The 17,750-nt window shown below is 41.8% G+C and overlaps 2 protein-coding genes across 8 annotated transcripts in view; both read right to left on the reverse strand.

Annotated features, from left to right (window-relative positions):
* The window catches only part of diaph3 (diaphanous-related formin 3), a 219,976-nt gene that overhangs the window by 150,029 nt on the left and 52,197 nt on the right, over nucleotides 1–17,750 (reverse strand). The window lies entirely within an intron of this gene.
* LOC114789743 (uncharacterized) lies at nucleotides 1,186–9,692 on the reverse strand. The gene is made up of 2 exons (XM_028979074.1): nucleotides 9,489–9,692; nucleotides 1,186–4,113 (listed from the first exon to the last, which is right to left on the reverse strand). Exons 1-2 carry the CDS (start codon nucleotides 9,524–9,526, stop codon nucleotides 1,920–1,922), a joined length of 2,232 nt encoding a protein of 743 aa, XP_028834907.1. The 5' UTR covers nucleotides 9,527–9,692; the 3' UTR covers nucleotides 1,186–1,919.

Consider the following 17,750-nt stretch of genomic DNA (forward strand, 5'->3'; position numbering starts at 1 on the left):
TGCTTTGAACTCTGTACATCATTCTGACTTTCATTAATTCTTTCTGCCAGCCACCCAAAAACCAGAGCACTTTGATCTCTCTCTATATCTCTCTGTAAGAAGAGGTGACTGACAGGAAAAAATGTCATCATTCTAGGTTGGGTGCAATACCATCATAGCCATTCATTAATCTAGCAATGATCGCCTACAGTGTAGTTTTTAGCTGCCCAATGCAACGTTAGCCAGAGCAAATTGACCTTCAGAAAGGACAACAATGCGTATGAGATGCTGGTGCAATGTTGGCAAGTGCTTAAATATGAACACCTTACCAGGGTAATTTATGCCTGCACTGGGAATATGTGCCAGTCCTATGAAGTCAAGGTAACACATGCAGCACCATCGTCTATCTGATAGCACTAAGAGGACAGAGGGGTGGGATCTCCCTCTCACTCTCAGCTGAGCATTAAAAAAATTCAGAAAACAAATTCATCATCCCATTCCTAGCAAACAAAAACACTCATAAATCAAAGAGAAAAATGAGGCGCCTTATCCGGCTAACTTCATGGCTAAGGTAGTGTAAAACCCGCCTGTCAGCCCAATAACGGAACTTGATACGACGGTGAAGGGTTTAACGTGTATGACGTTTTTTGACGCAAAATAAAATAACGAATCTACAAAACTAATTTATTTATCAACCGGATAAATAGTCTTAGATCTGTATAATCTGACTCCAATATAACTACCAAGACTATTCACTTTAGATGGGTAGTTGGAATGAAGAGGACAATAGGGGCTGAATAATTTATAAAGTCAGGGAGAACTAAAGACTCTGCAAATTTGCATTGACTTAACGAATCTTGATCAGCAAAACAGTGGCCAGTTAATAGATCAAGTATAATTAATAAAATAACTTTCTACCATGCGGATTTGCACCGACTGACAGGCTGATCACACCAGGGGTAGGAGAAAAGGAACTCTCTACGGTTCACATAAAATACCTACTTACGTGCTATAGGATCAAGAAGTTCTTTAAACATACATAAATCTGGCGTGTTGCCATACGATCAGAAAGTTCCCCCTATGACCAACAACTTTAGTTGACAGAATATTCTATAACAAGACTGGAGATTAAGGATATCAATAGTTACATTTATTATGATACATAATCTTCACAGTTCTACAGATATAGTAAATGCAGTTCCTTAATTGTCCAAAACAAAATAGAATGATAGAATGAAAATCAATCCAACATACCCAACAGATGTTACACACAGCGCTGGATTAAAGAACAGGTAGCAGAGCTCTTAAAACCATCGCATGTGTGGGAGAACCTGAATGCAGTAACTCCTAGAACGGCATGTCACCTTCCCTTTTGTATCCTCGATCTGGGTCACTTTGGGGGGGTCACTATACGACCCCCTCAAGTGTTGGAAATCTTTGATGTTGTTTATGATTTGGTTTTAGTAATAACATATTTGTTGTATCTTATATCTGTTTAATTTATGTGACAGGGGACATTGAGCCAATGAAAATCAATCTAAACACGCATGTATTGTCATGATACCTCCATATATATATTGTACTCAAGTTAAACACTCAAGGAACCTTTCTGCTTCCCCCAGAGGTGAGAGGGGCTTTCCCGCCATCCTCAGGATGATGAATCTGTGGGAGAGATCTCATCCACCCGTTCTCGTGACCATTTGGTAATAATTGTCCGTGGGGGTCAATCTTTGATCTTGTGACCATTTGGTAGAGAATAGTCTGTGGGATCGATTACGTTTCCTGGTTCTCGTGGTTTTTCTGAGGTGTCAGGATGTCCCCTGCTGGGACAGGCCTGGTCCTGCCGGGAACCTTACAATTCCCCCCTTGACCCCGTGGGGCAATTGAAGCATAGTCCACAAGGGGTCACCGTGGTGGTCTGGCAGGGTTAGCGTCTCTTCTCAGGGTCTTTGAGATGTAGGTAGCTGTAGGGGGTTAAGAATAAAGGCTGCCCTGGTTGTTGAGTGTAGGGTCCTGAGTACACTGTGAAAGTAACAGCACTGTACCAGTGAGAAGGTGAAAATTAATGCACTGCTGATGACACATCCACGAAACACCCAGTCCCACCATGTGTAGGCATCCTTTGCCGAACGAGTGGAGGAGCTTGACAAGATTCTGGTCGTCTTCTTGGCCATGTTGACTTCCACCTGTGCCTGATTGAGGTGGTATTCAGTTTCCTGAATTGTCTGTTGCACCAAGTTCATTGTCTCTGCCAGGGCGTGGATTCCTTGCTCGTAGAATGTGTCATCCCACCAGGGTGACACATCAACCTCCAGTGCTGTTCTGCCAAGAATGTTTAGCTGTCCCATGGAGAAATCCTCAGATATCTCAAGGCAGAAGGTGTGGTTGGTAGGACACGTTAGACCTCCATATGAGAAGGAAGTCATTTCGCTGACGACACACCATTGCGTGTGAGATACTTGGACAGCATCTGAGTAACCATGTAATGACTGTACACTGATGAGTCTAGTATCATTATATGCGAATGGCTGCAAAGTGTTACAAACACAAATTACATAACTGGATGTCTCATGACAACACGTGCGTGTGGTAAATAAGATCTCGGTTCCTTTGGATGTCATGTACCCCATGAGTTGGTCCCATTTTATCACCTGGTCTTTGACTACGGTGCCAATTGAACGAATGGTGGTCGAATTTGGATATACTTGGTCAGGATGTATCAAAGGGAAGGTAACAAAAAATCCTATGCATCCAATACATTCTTTTCCAGTATATAGCATAAGTGTAGACAACAGTTCAGAATAATTAATAATCTTCATTTTGTCAGATGTAAACCACCTATGCAAATCTAGGATGTTGATTAAATCATTTAAGGCATGTCTGGGAGTTTTTCGGAGTCGAAGGTCCAATATTTCTTGTCTGGCTGTTGTGAATAAATCTTGGGCATATGTTCTGCATGCCAAGTCACGTTCAATTGTTTTAGTTTGATTAAAAAGTGAGCGGCTAATGGTCAAAAGTGTTTGGGCCTCTGATTTAACTGCTTTAATTATGTTTTCGTTGCTATTCGTGATGTGTTGGAATCCTGTAGCGATTTGGTTTGTCAGCCATGCAAGATACTGAGATTGTCCAGTGATTTTGTATGTATTTTTAATGGAGTTCACTGAGCCAAAAAGACCAGTGACTTCACTGAATAGATCCCGTTTGTTTCGTGTGGGTGGTGTTTGAACAGCCAATCTACTTTTGTAATCAGAAACTAGATCATCGATACGTGTCTGCAACCATGTGTAGGTTTTATCATCGTCATCACAATGAGTTACATATGCAGATAAGATGTTAGATATGTTGTAACTGACATGTGTCATGACAAGATTTACATCATGTAGTAGTGTCTTATTAATATTCCCTCTGATGAGTCCGCCTGGAGGGATGGGATGTAACTTGGGACATTGTGAGGGTTTGCGATAGCCACAAGTGGTGAGAGTTATGCAATAATTTGATGTCCATGAGCAATTTTGAGGGTTAGTAAATGTATTGAGGTTGGATTTGCATTTTCCTACACAGTAGGTTCCTTCTCTCCGACTGGTCCAAACAAAAGCTCTCGGTCTATTGTCTTCAGTTGTAGGGGAAGTTAAGTTAAATAGCAGTTCTGTATACCCTATGTGTGTGTGGTTGTGTGGTTCTGTGTGTCTGCATCGATACGATGCAGGTTCAAGATCCTTGATGTTATAGCATTTTTTTGGATCTCGTCCATTATTATCTTGGTGGTGCATTATGTGCATACTACCGATATTTGAGTCTGCTATTGCCTTAAGCCTATACCAGGCAGTTGTATTTCGAAATTGTGTGGGATTATTAAGTGTGTGTCCTATTATTCTGGATGTCGGGAGATGGGTGGATCCTGTCTTACAACATATTTTGCGTGTGCAATTTGGTTCCGGTGCTACACCGGGGGGCCATGAAACTGATACCCTAGGTAAAATTGTGATGTGAGGTGTGTCTGACCCCTTAAAAAGTTTCCATACCCATCTCCCACAGTCTAAGTTGTGTATGAGCTGGACTCGCTGTCCTAGCTTGATGCATGTGGATTCAGAAACCTTCCGCGTATCCGGGGTCCATGGGATGGCAGTGGTTTTCCTGAAGAGGAGATAGAAAGGATTATGTTCCCGTTTGCCCTCTGAATCGTTTGCACTGGGTCATATGGTACCACTTTAACTTCCTTCGGATACTGATGGCCACACAGCTGTTACACACAGCTTTAATCTCGTAAGGACCATGCCACCTAGGAGCAAAAACGTTTTGTTTTACAAAAACGCGTACCATGATTAAATCCCCTTCTGCAAATGTGACTTCAGAGGTAGGATTAAACTGAGCATCATTGGTCAGATCAGATTGTTGTTGTTTCAATGTTGCATGAGAATGTAGCACTTTTAAACGTTCCTGCAACTGGAGCAAAACAGTCTGTTGTTTTGAGACCACAAGATGTGCCAGTTCTGTTGGGGAGATTGTTGGGTCAATGGGAAGTTTCATGACTCGGCCTGTCATCAGTTCAAATGGGCTGATGCCAGTGGCTTTAGATGGTGATGCCCGTAGTACGCTTAAAACTGTGGGCAGTGCATCGGTCCACTTGTTATTTTTCTGTATGATTTGTTTTGTTATGCTTTCCTTGATGGTGCGATTTACTCGTTCCACCATCCCAGAGCTTTGTGGTCGGTATGGTATATGAAATTTCTGTTTTATGCATAACATCTTGCATAGGTCTTTCATTACCTGTCCAGTGAAATGGGTTCCTTGGTCAGATTCAATTTGAATAGGTGTTCCCCAGAGTGGGATGATTTGGTTCGCAAACACTCGTGCCACAGTATTTGCTGAATTATTGCGAGTAGGAATTGCTTCAACCCACTTTGAGAATTTATCGATGATTATGAGACAATATCGGTATCCCCCCTTGGCACTTGGGAGCGGACCAATGAAGTCTACTTGGAGAGATTCCCAGGGTCCCTTTGGTTGGGCAGGTCTACGGAGGTTAGTGCGACCTGTTTTTCCTTGATTTACTGCTGCACACACCAGACATGAATCACACCAGCTCATGACATCGGATGTCATCTGTGTCCACCAAAAATACCTATTAATAAGTTGTACCGTTTTTTCTGCAGATGTGTGGGCATATTCATGGTACATCTTGATAATGGGTTTTTGAAGGGCCTCAGGAACAACATATTTTTGTTCTCTAAGGATGATTCCATCCTGGATGGCGACTAGTTGGTCCTGCTGTAAGTGTGACATAAGTTCTCCATCGGAAGTCCATAGATCTTTCTGATATTGTTTTAAATCAATGGGTTGAACCTGGATCACGCTTACAGCAGGAGCGTCTGTCATGTCTCTGTGCCACTCATCGCCAGTCTTTGCTGCAGTTTTGGCTAGTTTGTCGGCAATATTGTTGTTTTGTTCATGTATGTCAGGGTTTTTTGTTATGTGTGCACGTACTTTGATGACAGATATGGAATGTGCACGGGTATTAATTAATTTCCAAATCATTTGTATAGTTTGGGCATGTTTGATTGGAGTGCCTGCAGAGGTGAGGAAGTTGCGGAGCTGCCATTGGGTCATGTAATCATGTACTGTACCAAAAGCGTATCGACTGTCGGTGTATATGCATAATGGCTCAGGGTGTGCTTTCAGTGCTTCAAGTAGAGCTATGAGCTCTGCCTCCTGTGCGGACATGTTGGGTGGCAATTTGAATAATGATTTCTGGGTCGTGTTTATGTTGGGGCATTGAGGGGTCCAGATCGCACAGCCAGTGTAAAATTTTCCATCTTCCCCAAAACGGGAGCCGTCAATGTATACTCGTGTCTGGTTTGAAAGTTCGCGGTCTCGTACCGGACTTTCTATTTCCGGATCCAGCTCACATGTGTGCGGCTGACCCTCAATGTCCCCAAGTAAATGTGGTAGTATGCGCTGATGTGTCGTTGTGATGTCACGTGATTGAATGTCTGCCAGCCATCGTGCCATCCTCTGTGAGGATACGCCTTTAATTCGACCTTGTAGCAGCATCTGTACAGGTGTGTGCAATGTGTGAAAGACAATCGGTTGGAATCCTACAATAGGTTCTGTGATTGCTAGCATCCAATGCATTGCCAAAACATGCTGTGTACACGAATCAAATCCTTGTTCGACTGGGGACTTTTTCCTACTGTAGTATGCTACTGGCAGTAATGAACCTCCGTGCTCCTGAGCTAAAACACCACAAACAACATTGTCATGTATATCGGCCTGTATGTGGAATGACTTTGACGGGTCGGGCAGCTTTAACGCTGGGGCTGAGCATAAACGTTGTTTTAAATCGGTAAAGGCTTGTTCGTGTTCCTCTGTCCAGTTTAAAACATCATTTGGTTTTTTGTTTCCTTTGAGTAAGGTGTATAGAGACCTGGCTGTTCCTGCAAAATTAGGGATGAATTCTCGTAAATAGTTGGCGGTGCCCAGAACTTTCTGAAGTGCATTCAATGTGTGTGGACGAGGCAGTTCAGCAATGCATTTTCGCCTATTCTCAGTTAATGAGCGGTGATTTTGTGTTAAAGTGTATCCGAGATATTGAACCTTTTTTTGTGCGATTTGTGCCTTATCTTTGTTTAGTTTAAATCCAGCATCTCCTAATGTCTGAATTACGCAGTCGAGTTGTTGCAGATGCTCATCAATGGACCCCCCTGTGGCAATTAAAATGTCATCCACGTAGTGGATCACATTGCCTGTATCCAAGAAGGGTTTGAGGACATCGGCCACAGCTCGGTGAAAGATCGCAGGGCTGTTGTGGAGACCCTGGGGCATGCGCGTCCAAGTGTATTGGATATGTTTTACCGTGAAGGCCAATTTCCACTGGTCCTCCGGTTTAACCCGGAGTGACCAAAATCCATTTTTAATGTCTAGTACCGTGAACCAACATGCTTCAGCAGGTATTTGGGAAAGGAGTGTGGATGGGTTCGCTACGATTGGTGTCACCTTGGGTAATACTTTATTTAGCCGTTGGTAGTCAATGCATAGTCGCCACTTCCCATTTGGTTTCGGTACGGGTAGACACGGAGAATTAGTGGTAGAACTGCATCGACGAATGATTCCTCTCACCTCAAGTTCTTGTACAATTTCGTGCACTGCAGCTTCCGCTTCCGGTTTAATGCGGTACTGTTTCTGGGGTGGAGGTGGGTTGCCCTTAATGGCTACCTCAAAATTCACATTTCCGCAATCATGCTCATGAGTGGCCCATATGTTGCTGTGTTTCTCATATATACCCTGGCAAGGATCTGTGATGGACATGGACATGACGCACTCAGTGGTTTGTGCTAGCCGAGGTTTCGCAGTTTTATTCAATTTTATTTCAATCTGTTTTTCTAAACATCGAATCACAAAACCATGTTTTTGCATAATGTCCATACCCAACACAGTTCCCTCACTGTTGTCTGGTAAATACCAAAACCGTGTGTTTACCACAGCTATGCCAAGGTCGAGTGTTACTAGCTCTGTTTGGGTTGCAGTCATGAGTGTGTCTCCTATTCCCTTAATTTGGATTGTTTGATCAGTGAGGGGTAACTTGATGTTAGTGCAGGAGCATGCAGCACCAGTATCAACGAGTACATCGACTAGTCGGCCTCCAAGACTTGCTCGTATTTTGATACGGTTTCCGCTGGATATAATGTTCCCGATCGTTGTGGAGGCCGCGCATCCCTATTGGGATGTGGTATGGGGGCGGGTTAGGGCTGCTACGTGCTGTAAGAGGTCATCACGTGTTCTGCGTTCTTCTGCAACGTTATGTCTTTCGTCAAATAACCGCTGTATTTGTTTTAATATCCAACCGTCATTATGGCCTGAGTTGGGACGCCGGGAGTTAATGCGTCTGTTTCTAAGCTTCCAGCACTTATGGGACGGGTGTGTATTCTGTTGACAGTGGACACATGCGGGGTCCCGTGACCCCTGACCTTCTGCTACCCACTGTGTTGCAGCGATGGTCTGAGACTTATTTCTTGCTCTGCATTCTATTTTAGATGCCCATTCAATCAGAGACCAGTATGTGTTCTGTGGTGGGTTGACGCCGTGGTCAAGAGCTTGTTGAACGTGAGGTCCGGCATTATTTTTTAAAAATTGCAGCAGTGTTTCATTATCGCGGTCTACTTGTTCATGGCCAGAGTATTCCTGAAATGAGACCCACATGCGTTCAGCGTATGTCTCGAATGATTCATTGGATGTTTGCTTAACTTCGAGAATTTTGTCCCATGATGTAGGTGTTGGACCTCTTACTTCCAGCACCGCTTTCCGTAAGCGTTCATATACAGCTGTATCTGTTTCATCATCCTCCTTAACGAGAATGGATCCTGATCTTAGTCCTTCAGACATTTTAGGTCTTATCTCAGAAGGGATAGTGAGTAGAATTACTTGCCACACGTCTCTTAATTCCAATTTATAGACGCTGGCTTGCAGCATTAAGTTGTCCCAATATGGTTGGAATGGTCCCCTTCTAGGCATCATCCCCACAGCTTCTTTGTGTCTAGCTGCTTCATCGCAAGTTAAAGGGCGGCTTACGGTAGTTACAGCATCTTCAGCATTTGTCATGGTTTTTAATACTGCAACATTTGCTGGTTTGTGTTGTGCTGAACTTGACTTTGATCGGGTTATCACAGGGCTGTGTTTAGATTTGGTCGGTCGGTTTGGACAGTATGATTCATTTTTGGATGGTTTATGCACATTTGTGCAACGTGTTGTTAAGGAACGTGTTACTGTGGGAGGTCGACTGCGAGCCTCCTCTAAAGGCAATAACTCCTCGGACTCGTTATTTGCCATGAAACATTCTTCGTCCTCACTAGAGTCATATGACTCAGGTGCATCGGAGTTGGCCTGTCGAATAGCAGCAATAGGGATTCCCACGTTACTACAACAGTCTTCTAGAGCGGTCGAGTATTCCTGAGCGCGTTCCAGTTTAACCTGGAGCGCGGCTATGTGTCTCTGTGTTTCTTCCATGTCCCGCGCCCACCTTTGTTTATCGTAAGCGATCGCATTTACCTGAGCTTTAAGGCTCGTCAGCTCCTGGTCGCGGCTTTCTCCTATTTCTCTAAAACGGGCAACAGTTCGATCGCGTTCGGCCTGAGTTCTTATGTCATTCAAATGAATTAAATAAACAAGGGCGGCGGGGATTTTACGGAATTTACGTTTTGATAATAATGTACGTCCGCATGCTTCATACCAGTCTAGAAGCTGGTCATTACTGGCATTAACATCTAGGCCCTTTTTGTTAAGCAGTAGTAGGGTGGTCTTTAAATATTGGCCAAGCGCGTTCATCACCTCTGCAGTTGGGTCCGTGTAATGCTGTGTCTGGCTAGTCATGTTTTGGTGTCTAAAGGTTTAATTACTACCAGATTTCTACGGTCTCTGGTCTGTCACTGGGTATGTCGACCCGTTCTATAAATGTGTATATATGTGGTGTATTTTTCTTTCACTTAAACGCTGATAAATAAAAACGACGTACTCACCAGAATTGCAGTAGGCAGAGAAGGATTTCAAACCTCATGTCTCGCGATGTTTACAGTCAGTCCGGAAACTGGTCACTCTGCTTCGTAGTTCCAGGTGTTGGATGTGTCAAAAACACGTCACGTTCTTGCGAGGCAGCAAGATCACGTCGGGATCACCAACTGTAAAACCCGCCTGTCAGCCCAATAACGGAACTTGATACGACGGTGAAGGGTTTAACGTGTATGACGTTTTTTGACGCAAAATAAAATAACGAATCTACAAAACTAATTTATTTATCAACCGGATAAATAGTCTTAGATCTGTATAATCTGACTCCAATATAACTACCAAGACTATTCACTTTAGATGGGTAGTTGGAATGAAGAGGACAATAGGGGCTGAATAATTTATAAAGTCAGGGAGAACTAAAGACTCTGCAAATTTGCATTGACTTAACGAATCTTGATCAGCAAAACAGTGGCCAGTTAATAGATCAAGTATAATTAATAAAATAACTTTCTACCATGCGGATTTGCACCGACTGACAGGCTGATCACACCAGGGGTAGGAGAAAAGGAACTCTCTACGGTTCACATAAAATACCTACTTACGTGCTATAGGATCAAGAAGTTCTTTAAACATACATAAATCTGGCGTGTTGCCATACGATCAGAAAGTTCCCCCTATGACCAACAACTTTAGTTGACAGAATATTCTATAACAAGACTGGAGATTAAGGATATCAATAGTTACATTTATTATGATACATAATCTTCACAGTTCTACAGATATAGTAAATGCAGTTCCTTAATTGTCCAAAACAAAATAGAATGATAGAATGAAAATCAATCCAACATACCCAACAGATGTTACACACAGCGCTGGATTAAAGAACAGGTAGCAGAGCTCTTAAAACCATCGCATGTGTGGGAGAACCTGAATGCAGTAACTCCTAGAACGGCATGTCACCTTCCCTTTTGTATCCTCGATCTGGGTCACTTTGGGGGGGTCACTATACGACCCCCTCAAGTGTTGGAAATCTTTGATGTTGTTTATGATTTGGTTTTAGTAATAACATATTTGTTGTATCTTATATCTGTTTAATTTATGTGACAGGGGACATTGAGCCAATGAAAATCAATCTAAACACGCATGTATTGTCATGATACCTCCATATATATATTGTACTCAAGTTAAACACTCAAGGAACCTTTCTGCTTCCCCCAGAGGTGAGAGGGGCTTTCCCGCCATCCTCAGGATGATGAATCTGTGGGAGAGATCTCATCCACCCGTTCTCGTGACCATTTGGTAATAATTGTCCGTGGGGGTCAATCTTTGATCTTGTGACCATTTGGTAGAGAATAGTCTGTGGGATCGATTACGTTTCCTGGTTCTCGTGGTTTTTCTGAGGTGTCAGGATGTCCCCTGCTGGGACAGGCCTGGTCCTGCCGGGAACCTTACAGTAGCTTGACTCAGTGTATCCCCCAAGAGAGCCATCCCCAAGGCTGTGGAGAAATGACACTCCACACCCACTTTGTTCTAGACATTGGAGCATTTGTTCCAAAACGTCCTATGAGGCTATGTCTGTTCCCCAACACCCTTCATCCTCCTCTTCCTCCCCCACGCCCAAAGTGGTGTCTCCAGTCTCGGCCTATTTAACTGGCAGCTCCTCTGGGGGAAAGGACCAGGACAGGAGTGGAGATGGGGATGTGCAGAGGTGACTTACAGACCCAGATTGTAAAAGTAGGTAGGGTAATAAACACAAATATATTTAAGAGAAACATACGTTATGTTCGAAATTTCAGGTGGATACCTCCAGAGGGGTGTGTGATTATGGCGATTGGTTGAAAGTAGTGAGGGTGCCAGAGCCTATGATCAATGACGTGAAGCCAAAAAAAAAAAAAAAAAAGAGGCAGATTGTTCACACTGAGACAGCAATTGATTGGATGCTTGGTTAATTTTTACAATCAATGGAATTAGTTTCTTGTCCCTGTAGCCCACGAGACAGACAGCAGCAAATCTGTTCATGCTCTAACAGCTAAGTTTCCTCACTCACTAAGACCAAGCAAGCCTTAATACTTAAAAAAACACAATAAAAAAAATGAAATTTGCAACCAGTCAAATTTTAAGACAATTAAATGTATGATGATAGAAAGAGCATTGAAGAATCATGATCTCTAATCAAAGCAAATGAACATTTTGAATTAATCACGAAGCCTTCAGGAAAAAGAGAGCAGGTTCTGTGAAAAAAAACAGGCTTCAATATCACTGTGTTTGTGAAGGACTGGCAGGCCTCCTCTTTCAGTTAAACCTGTAAAGCCTTTCATGAAACCTTTGAAGGTTGCGTGAGTCACTTTCTGCCAGTTACAGAGGGTCTTTTCATACATTTTGGGACTGTTGCTAAGACAACCACATGTAACAATTCACCAGCAGTTGTGGATGCTCCCGTTCAGACTTTATTTGATAACCTTAAAGCTACATTTCATATGTAAGGTCTAACATGTCCAGATTATTTATATAAAAGTACATACACTTTGCATGAACTAATGTGGTTGGGGGCTATTAAAGTGCCAGTGCCTGAGGTCTGGACCAGACAGGGTCAAACACACAGATTGGGGAGACTGGGAGATGTGTCACAGCTACTTTAATGAAAGCTCCAGGGCATGCAACTGTGTTAAAAAGCAGACGTTTACTCAGTCAGGGAGATTATGATAAATGATCACAAGGCGATTGGACATACTGGGGTTGGGTTGTAAAGTCAGGGCTTCATGAGAATAAAAGCAAGATAGCAAAGGTATAATGGTGTGACCAGATATATTGCATATATACTTTCAAAACCAAGACAAAGCAATTAAGTTTTAAATCTTTTTGTAATGAAATATACAGCTAAAAAGAAGATTACTGAGAGCAAAGTGTTTAACCATCTTTCCTGATCCAACAGAACTACCTAGCAAACTAAATCACAGCTTGAAATTTTATGTATTTGTGTATTTGTAATAATCTTTTCACTGGATTTATCCTTCCACATACATTTAACTGAATTACCACTTGGGTAAAATGTGCTTTATGAATACATTCAGCATACATGATGGTTCTCACAGAAACATTGCATTGTTCCAGTTCAGGGAAAGTCTTTTTGAGTTTCCCATTTGCTGATAAGAATTAAAACCCTTCAACTTCAGTTCAGCACACACTCCTCTCCTCTCTCTCAAATTAAAACATTAATCTAAATGACATATTTGTTTCATAGTGACAAGGCACGTTCCAGTTCACTAGTCTCTACGCAGGTGCTGCAGGTGCTACCCACACACACACAGAACCAAACATGGAACAAAGGGCCAGGAGAGAAAACACCATGATTGCTGGTTTGTCAAGAAGGAAGGGGGAAAAAAAGGACTAATGACCCAAGACTGCTGCAAAAATGTACCAAATTACTCAACAACCTGAAATTAATGAAACTATTATCTGAAACTCAAACTAAGGCCCAAAAGGCTTCTCTTCATAATGAACCCATAGAGATCACAGACCCCCATGCACAAACATACAGTCTTATCCACTGTCTCCCAGAACCACATCCAGCCTAACCTTGTACGTCTACAGAACATGTCCATTTCCGGAGTCAATCATTGCACAAAATTACAACAGACCACAGAATACTATAAAAACTAAATGAATACAGGCAATGTGGGGCTAAATCTGCACTCCAAACTTCGGCATTCTTGACAGGAACAACTACTTAAGCACATAAGGGAGAGAAGAAGTTTAGAGAATGTTTAGAGAGTGTGCACCAGACACTCAATAAGTTGACATTTGAAATTCAGGTAAATGAGACTATAAACAAGAGCAAAATGTCTGAATTAGAAATTCAGATTGAAATCCCTGATTGTTAGCTTGATGCTGCTTCCCCCAGTGCACACTGGGAGATGTCTGCTTTTTTGTTTTCAAAATTAGGCGATTTAGCAAGAAGACGGTCAATGCTGTGCCAATGATTAGTCAACAAGGGACACGAAGCAGAGAGGTGATGAATCCTAAAAATGTCCAGTTTTTTAAGACAAGTATAATCAGTGAGTTAATGAATTCGTATGAACCATCCAGATAGTTGTAGCAAGTGATCCATACAGTAATGTTATACCTATGCCTAGATAAGATAGTACTTTATATTACTATACCATACTATAAAAGTTTCTTTGAATGTTTGATTTGATATCTGCTGTTAATTAGGTACTGCTTAACATTATAATAAACAATGCAAATCCTGCAGGATGTGTGCTTATAAAAAAACAGAAAAAGAATACGGATTGATTGTTTTTCGGTTGTTATTGTGAAATTGACATTAGATGACAGTCATCACACACACTCACACACACACAAAAAATGTATTTTGCTGACAAAACAACCCCACCTACTGTTCAGGCTGTTGTTATTTGTGGGAACTTGCGATATTTGTATATGTATTCACTATTTGTTGCCTCTAACCTTAATATAACAGTTTGATACAGAGAAGGTACTTCAGGCTGTTCAGGCTGATCTGTGATCATGCTTAATGCTCCATTATGGACGTTTTATGCTTAAAACCACTGATCAAACAAAAGCTGGGTTAAATCCATCACAAAGGAGTCTCTCAGAAACCCAGATACACTTAATAAGTTCATTTCATTCAAACAAACCAAGACCGACAAAAAGAAGAGCCATTACATGGTCAGTTTAATGAGATTGAAGATCAGCAGGATCGATCAGAATGGGCCATGATTGCAGCCTCTCACATCAATACAAGTGCAAATAAGGTACGCAGAGGGAGAAATGACAGGAAGAGCCAGAGAGGGTAGTGGTCTACCATATTTTTTTAATGTGCAGTGAAGACCAAAGCATTGAGTTCATTAGTATGCTCCTTTAATTCACTGTTGAAATCTTACTAGAGAAGTATTAAAATTTGCCTGAGGAAAAATGAAACAAAGTCTAAAGGGATTCCACAATTTAAAATCTGAGGACACATTCCTATTCAAGGTTGAAACAAATCAAATAAAACTCTACACCTAGCTTGAACATCTTTGGGTGAGCATGGATTCATGCAAACGTCTACATACAATCACCCTGCAAGGCCAAAGTAAATACCATTGTTTGCTGTCACATAAACAATGAGGGAGCAGGCAAGGGCCTGGTCAGCTCTGACCCCCCCATAGCAGTAGTCAAATCTGATGCCAGTCAAAAAGTAAATTCACCAATACAAATGTAAATAACAATAACACAGCAAGACCTTGGATCCAGTCCTAAATGACTGCAAATGTACATTCTCTGACTCGTTCACTATCATAACCAATTCCAGGACCATCGGCACCAGGGCGCAGGCCTCACCCTATTATTCACACACTCACAACTATGGGTAATTTAAAATCGACAATCCACCAAGTCTGCATGCCGCAGGGCAGCAGGAAGATATTAGAGGCCCTGGACAAAACCCATGCCAACAGAGGGACAGCATGCAAACTCCACACATGTAAAAGGGCCTTAAACCCACAACCTTCATCAAAAGCACTTATGTTTTTAAATAAAATTAAAAGTTAGCATTAAAATACAGCAGTTCAGTACCCAGACCTAAATAAGAATTAAGCATTTTAATGCCCAGACTTTATGCATGCCCCCACACAGTGAAAGTAATGGAGAAACAGGAGAAGCCCAAGATATGAGAGGAAAGAGTGCTGAAGGAGTGTAAGAGCCTGAAGCTGCACCTGAGGTGGTGTTCAGGGTTAAGACAGACACACACACAATTACACACGTATGCAACACATACAAACATCCTCACGTTTTCCCTGACCCCAATACTCAAGCGCACCCCAGCTTGAATCTGACACACAGTATTAAGCTGGCCCTTAGGTGAGAACACACTTACATCAGTCTACTGCACACAAACACTCACACTCCACAGCTACCTTGCAGCATGAGCATGCAATTACTTTTTGACTGTAATGCTCCTTCTCTGGATCTCGGCCCCTTTACAGTATATCGCTGACCATCACCGACCGTCTATCAGAAGCGATGAGGCTCACAGTCCTGTCCCCTTCACCCACTCTCTCGGCACCTGTAACTCTCAGTCTATCTGACCACAGTGTATTTCATGTTCCATTAATTAACATCATGGCAATTACTTGGACTGGTCAGAAAATCAATATTATTGATTGCCATTATCTCATGTTATCAAATGGAAAAACAAACACATATACAAATTAATCATCAGGCCAGCATATTGGAAACTGCAACCGGAAAGAAAATAAAAACCTACACATGAAGTGGATAATATTGATTATCTTGTTATAATAGAAGCGGGTGAGATATATTAGGCAAAGGGGGACGGTGAATCGGCAGCAGGGTCATGGGTCAAGGCTCACTGATACATGTGGGAACTGAAGGCTAGTAGTTCTTGTCTGATCCCACAGAAATGCATGGGATGGCAGACCAGTAAACACAGTGAATCACAGCTTATGGCACTGCTGGTTGGAAGGGTCAGGGTCCTGTGGACAGGGCTCAGCACAAACAGAAACACCTACAATGGGCATCTGAGCAGAATGCAGCAGAAATGTGCATCAAAATGCAACTCTTACCTTTAACTTGATTTGCAATGCAGTGAATCAACAACGCTTTAGCATTTTCATATAAAATTCATGGCTTCCTTCCTTTTCTGGTCCTTAACCTTGGCATGAAAAATGCATATGCACTTCATTTAAGTGTGATCTGTTTGGTCTTAAGAGATTAGTTTCACTATTTAGCAAATGTACAAATGCAACTTACCTTACGTTCTGTTGGATTACCATAATGCAAAATCCTTATTTTTGGTTTTCTAATGAAGCTCTAAAACATATTTGTGAATTACAGGACAACACCTTTTGGTTGTTATTGGTGCAAACACCTCACATATAGAAGGTGCCTATGTTAATCTACATTTGTTATGGTTTTACAATGTTATTGTTTTTATTATTAATTTTACTACAATAAGTATTATTATATGCAGTTTTATATATGGTTTTCAGGCTTTGAGTAATTATTTAAGTAATTAATTTAGGGTTGCAACAACGAATCGATTGAATCGATAAAAATCGATTACTAAAAGATTTGGCAACGAATTTCCTAATTGATTCGTTATGTCGCGCAACGCGGAGACGTTTGATTATTAAAAAAAAAAAACTTGATTTGAGCGCGGAGCGGAATGAACACACTCGGTCTCTCTCGCGAACAGATGCTAGCAGAGTTTGGCGCCTCATAGACAGCGCGGAGCAAAAGTAAAAAAAAAAAAAAACAAGCGGAGGTAGAGGACAGATTCATGGCGGAGGCAGAGAAATCTGCGCGAAAATATGCAAAAGTGACATGGCACGGCACGGGAGCACCACGGCAATGATCCAGCACCTGAAACGCAAACATGTTGGAGTATTTGAGGAGGAAGAAGGGAGTTCAGCAGCAGGGTAAGTCGCTACAGAATCCTACTTTTGTTCCGTTTTGAAGTGAGGAACGTAATGTCCCTGGTGCTGGTGTTTAACTCGCCGCGGAAGAGAACTAGACGGGGACTTACAGCGCCACCTGTGGAGGGGGGATGAAACAGCGTTCGGACTGTTCTCTGCGTCTCCGCATGGACGACTCGCCTATTGTGTCCCTGAGCAAGACACTTAACCCTAAGTTGCTCTAGGGGGACTGATTGTAAGTCGCTCTGGATAAGGGCATCTAATAAATGCTGTAAATGTAAATGTTTTCCCGTCATCCAGCTTGACAGGCATGACAAGTTAGCGTTAGCGCGTTAATAACAGTAGTAAAGCAGGGGTGCTATAGTTACTTTGCATTAAAAGACTAAAGACATGTTTTTCTTCACTAGCCTTTTTTGGACCATTCATTTTTCAATCTTTTGTCATGTATAGCTACACTGCAAAAAAAAGCTTTTCTTACCTAGTAATTTTGTCTCGTTTCCAGTCCAAATATCTAAAAAATCTTAAATCAAGATTACTAGACAAGAAAAATGGCATGAGAAAATTAAGTGATGCTTAAAACTTCTGTTTGAGATTATATCTCATTAAGATTAGTTTTCTTACCCCATTGGCAGAAAATTTTGCTTGTTTTAAACAAACAATCACTTCATTTTGAGATGTTTTATCAGAAAACAATACATCATTTCTTATGCTATTTCATGTGTCTAGTAAATGTATGATTTTTTAGAGATTTTGACTGAAATCAGGACAAAACTACTAAGTTAGAAAAGCATTTTTTGCAGTGTGTGTGTGTGTGTGTCAGTGTGAGAGTATTTG

This window comes from Denticeps clupeoides, chromosome 5 (genome assembly GCF_900700375.1).
Source record: "Denticeps clupeoides chromosome 5, fDenClu1.1, whole genome shotgun sequence".
NCBI classification, from domain to species: domain Eukaryota; kingdom Metazoa; phylum Chordata; class Actinopteri; order Clupeiformes; family Denticipitidae; genus Denticeps; species Denticeps clupeoides.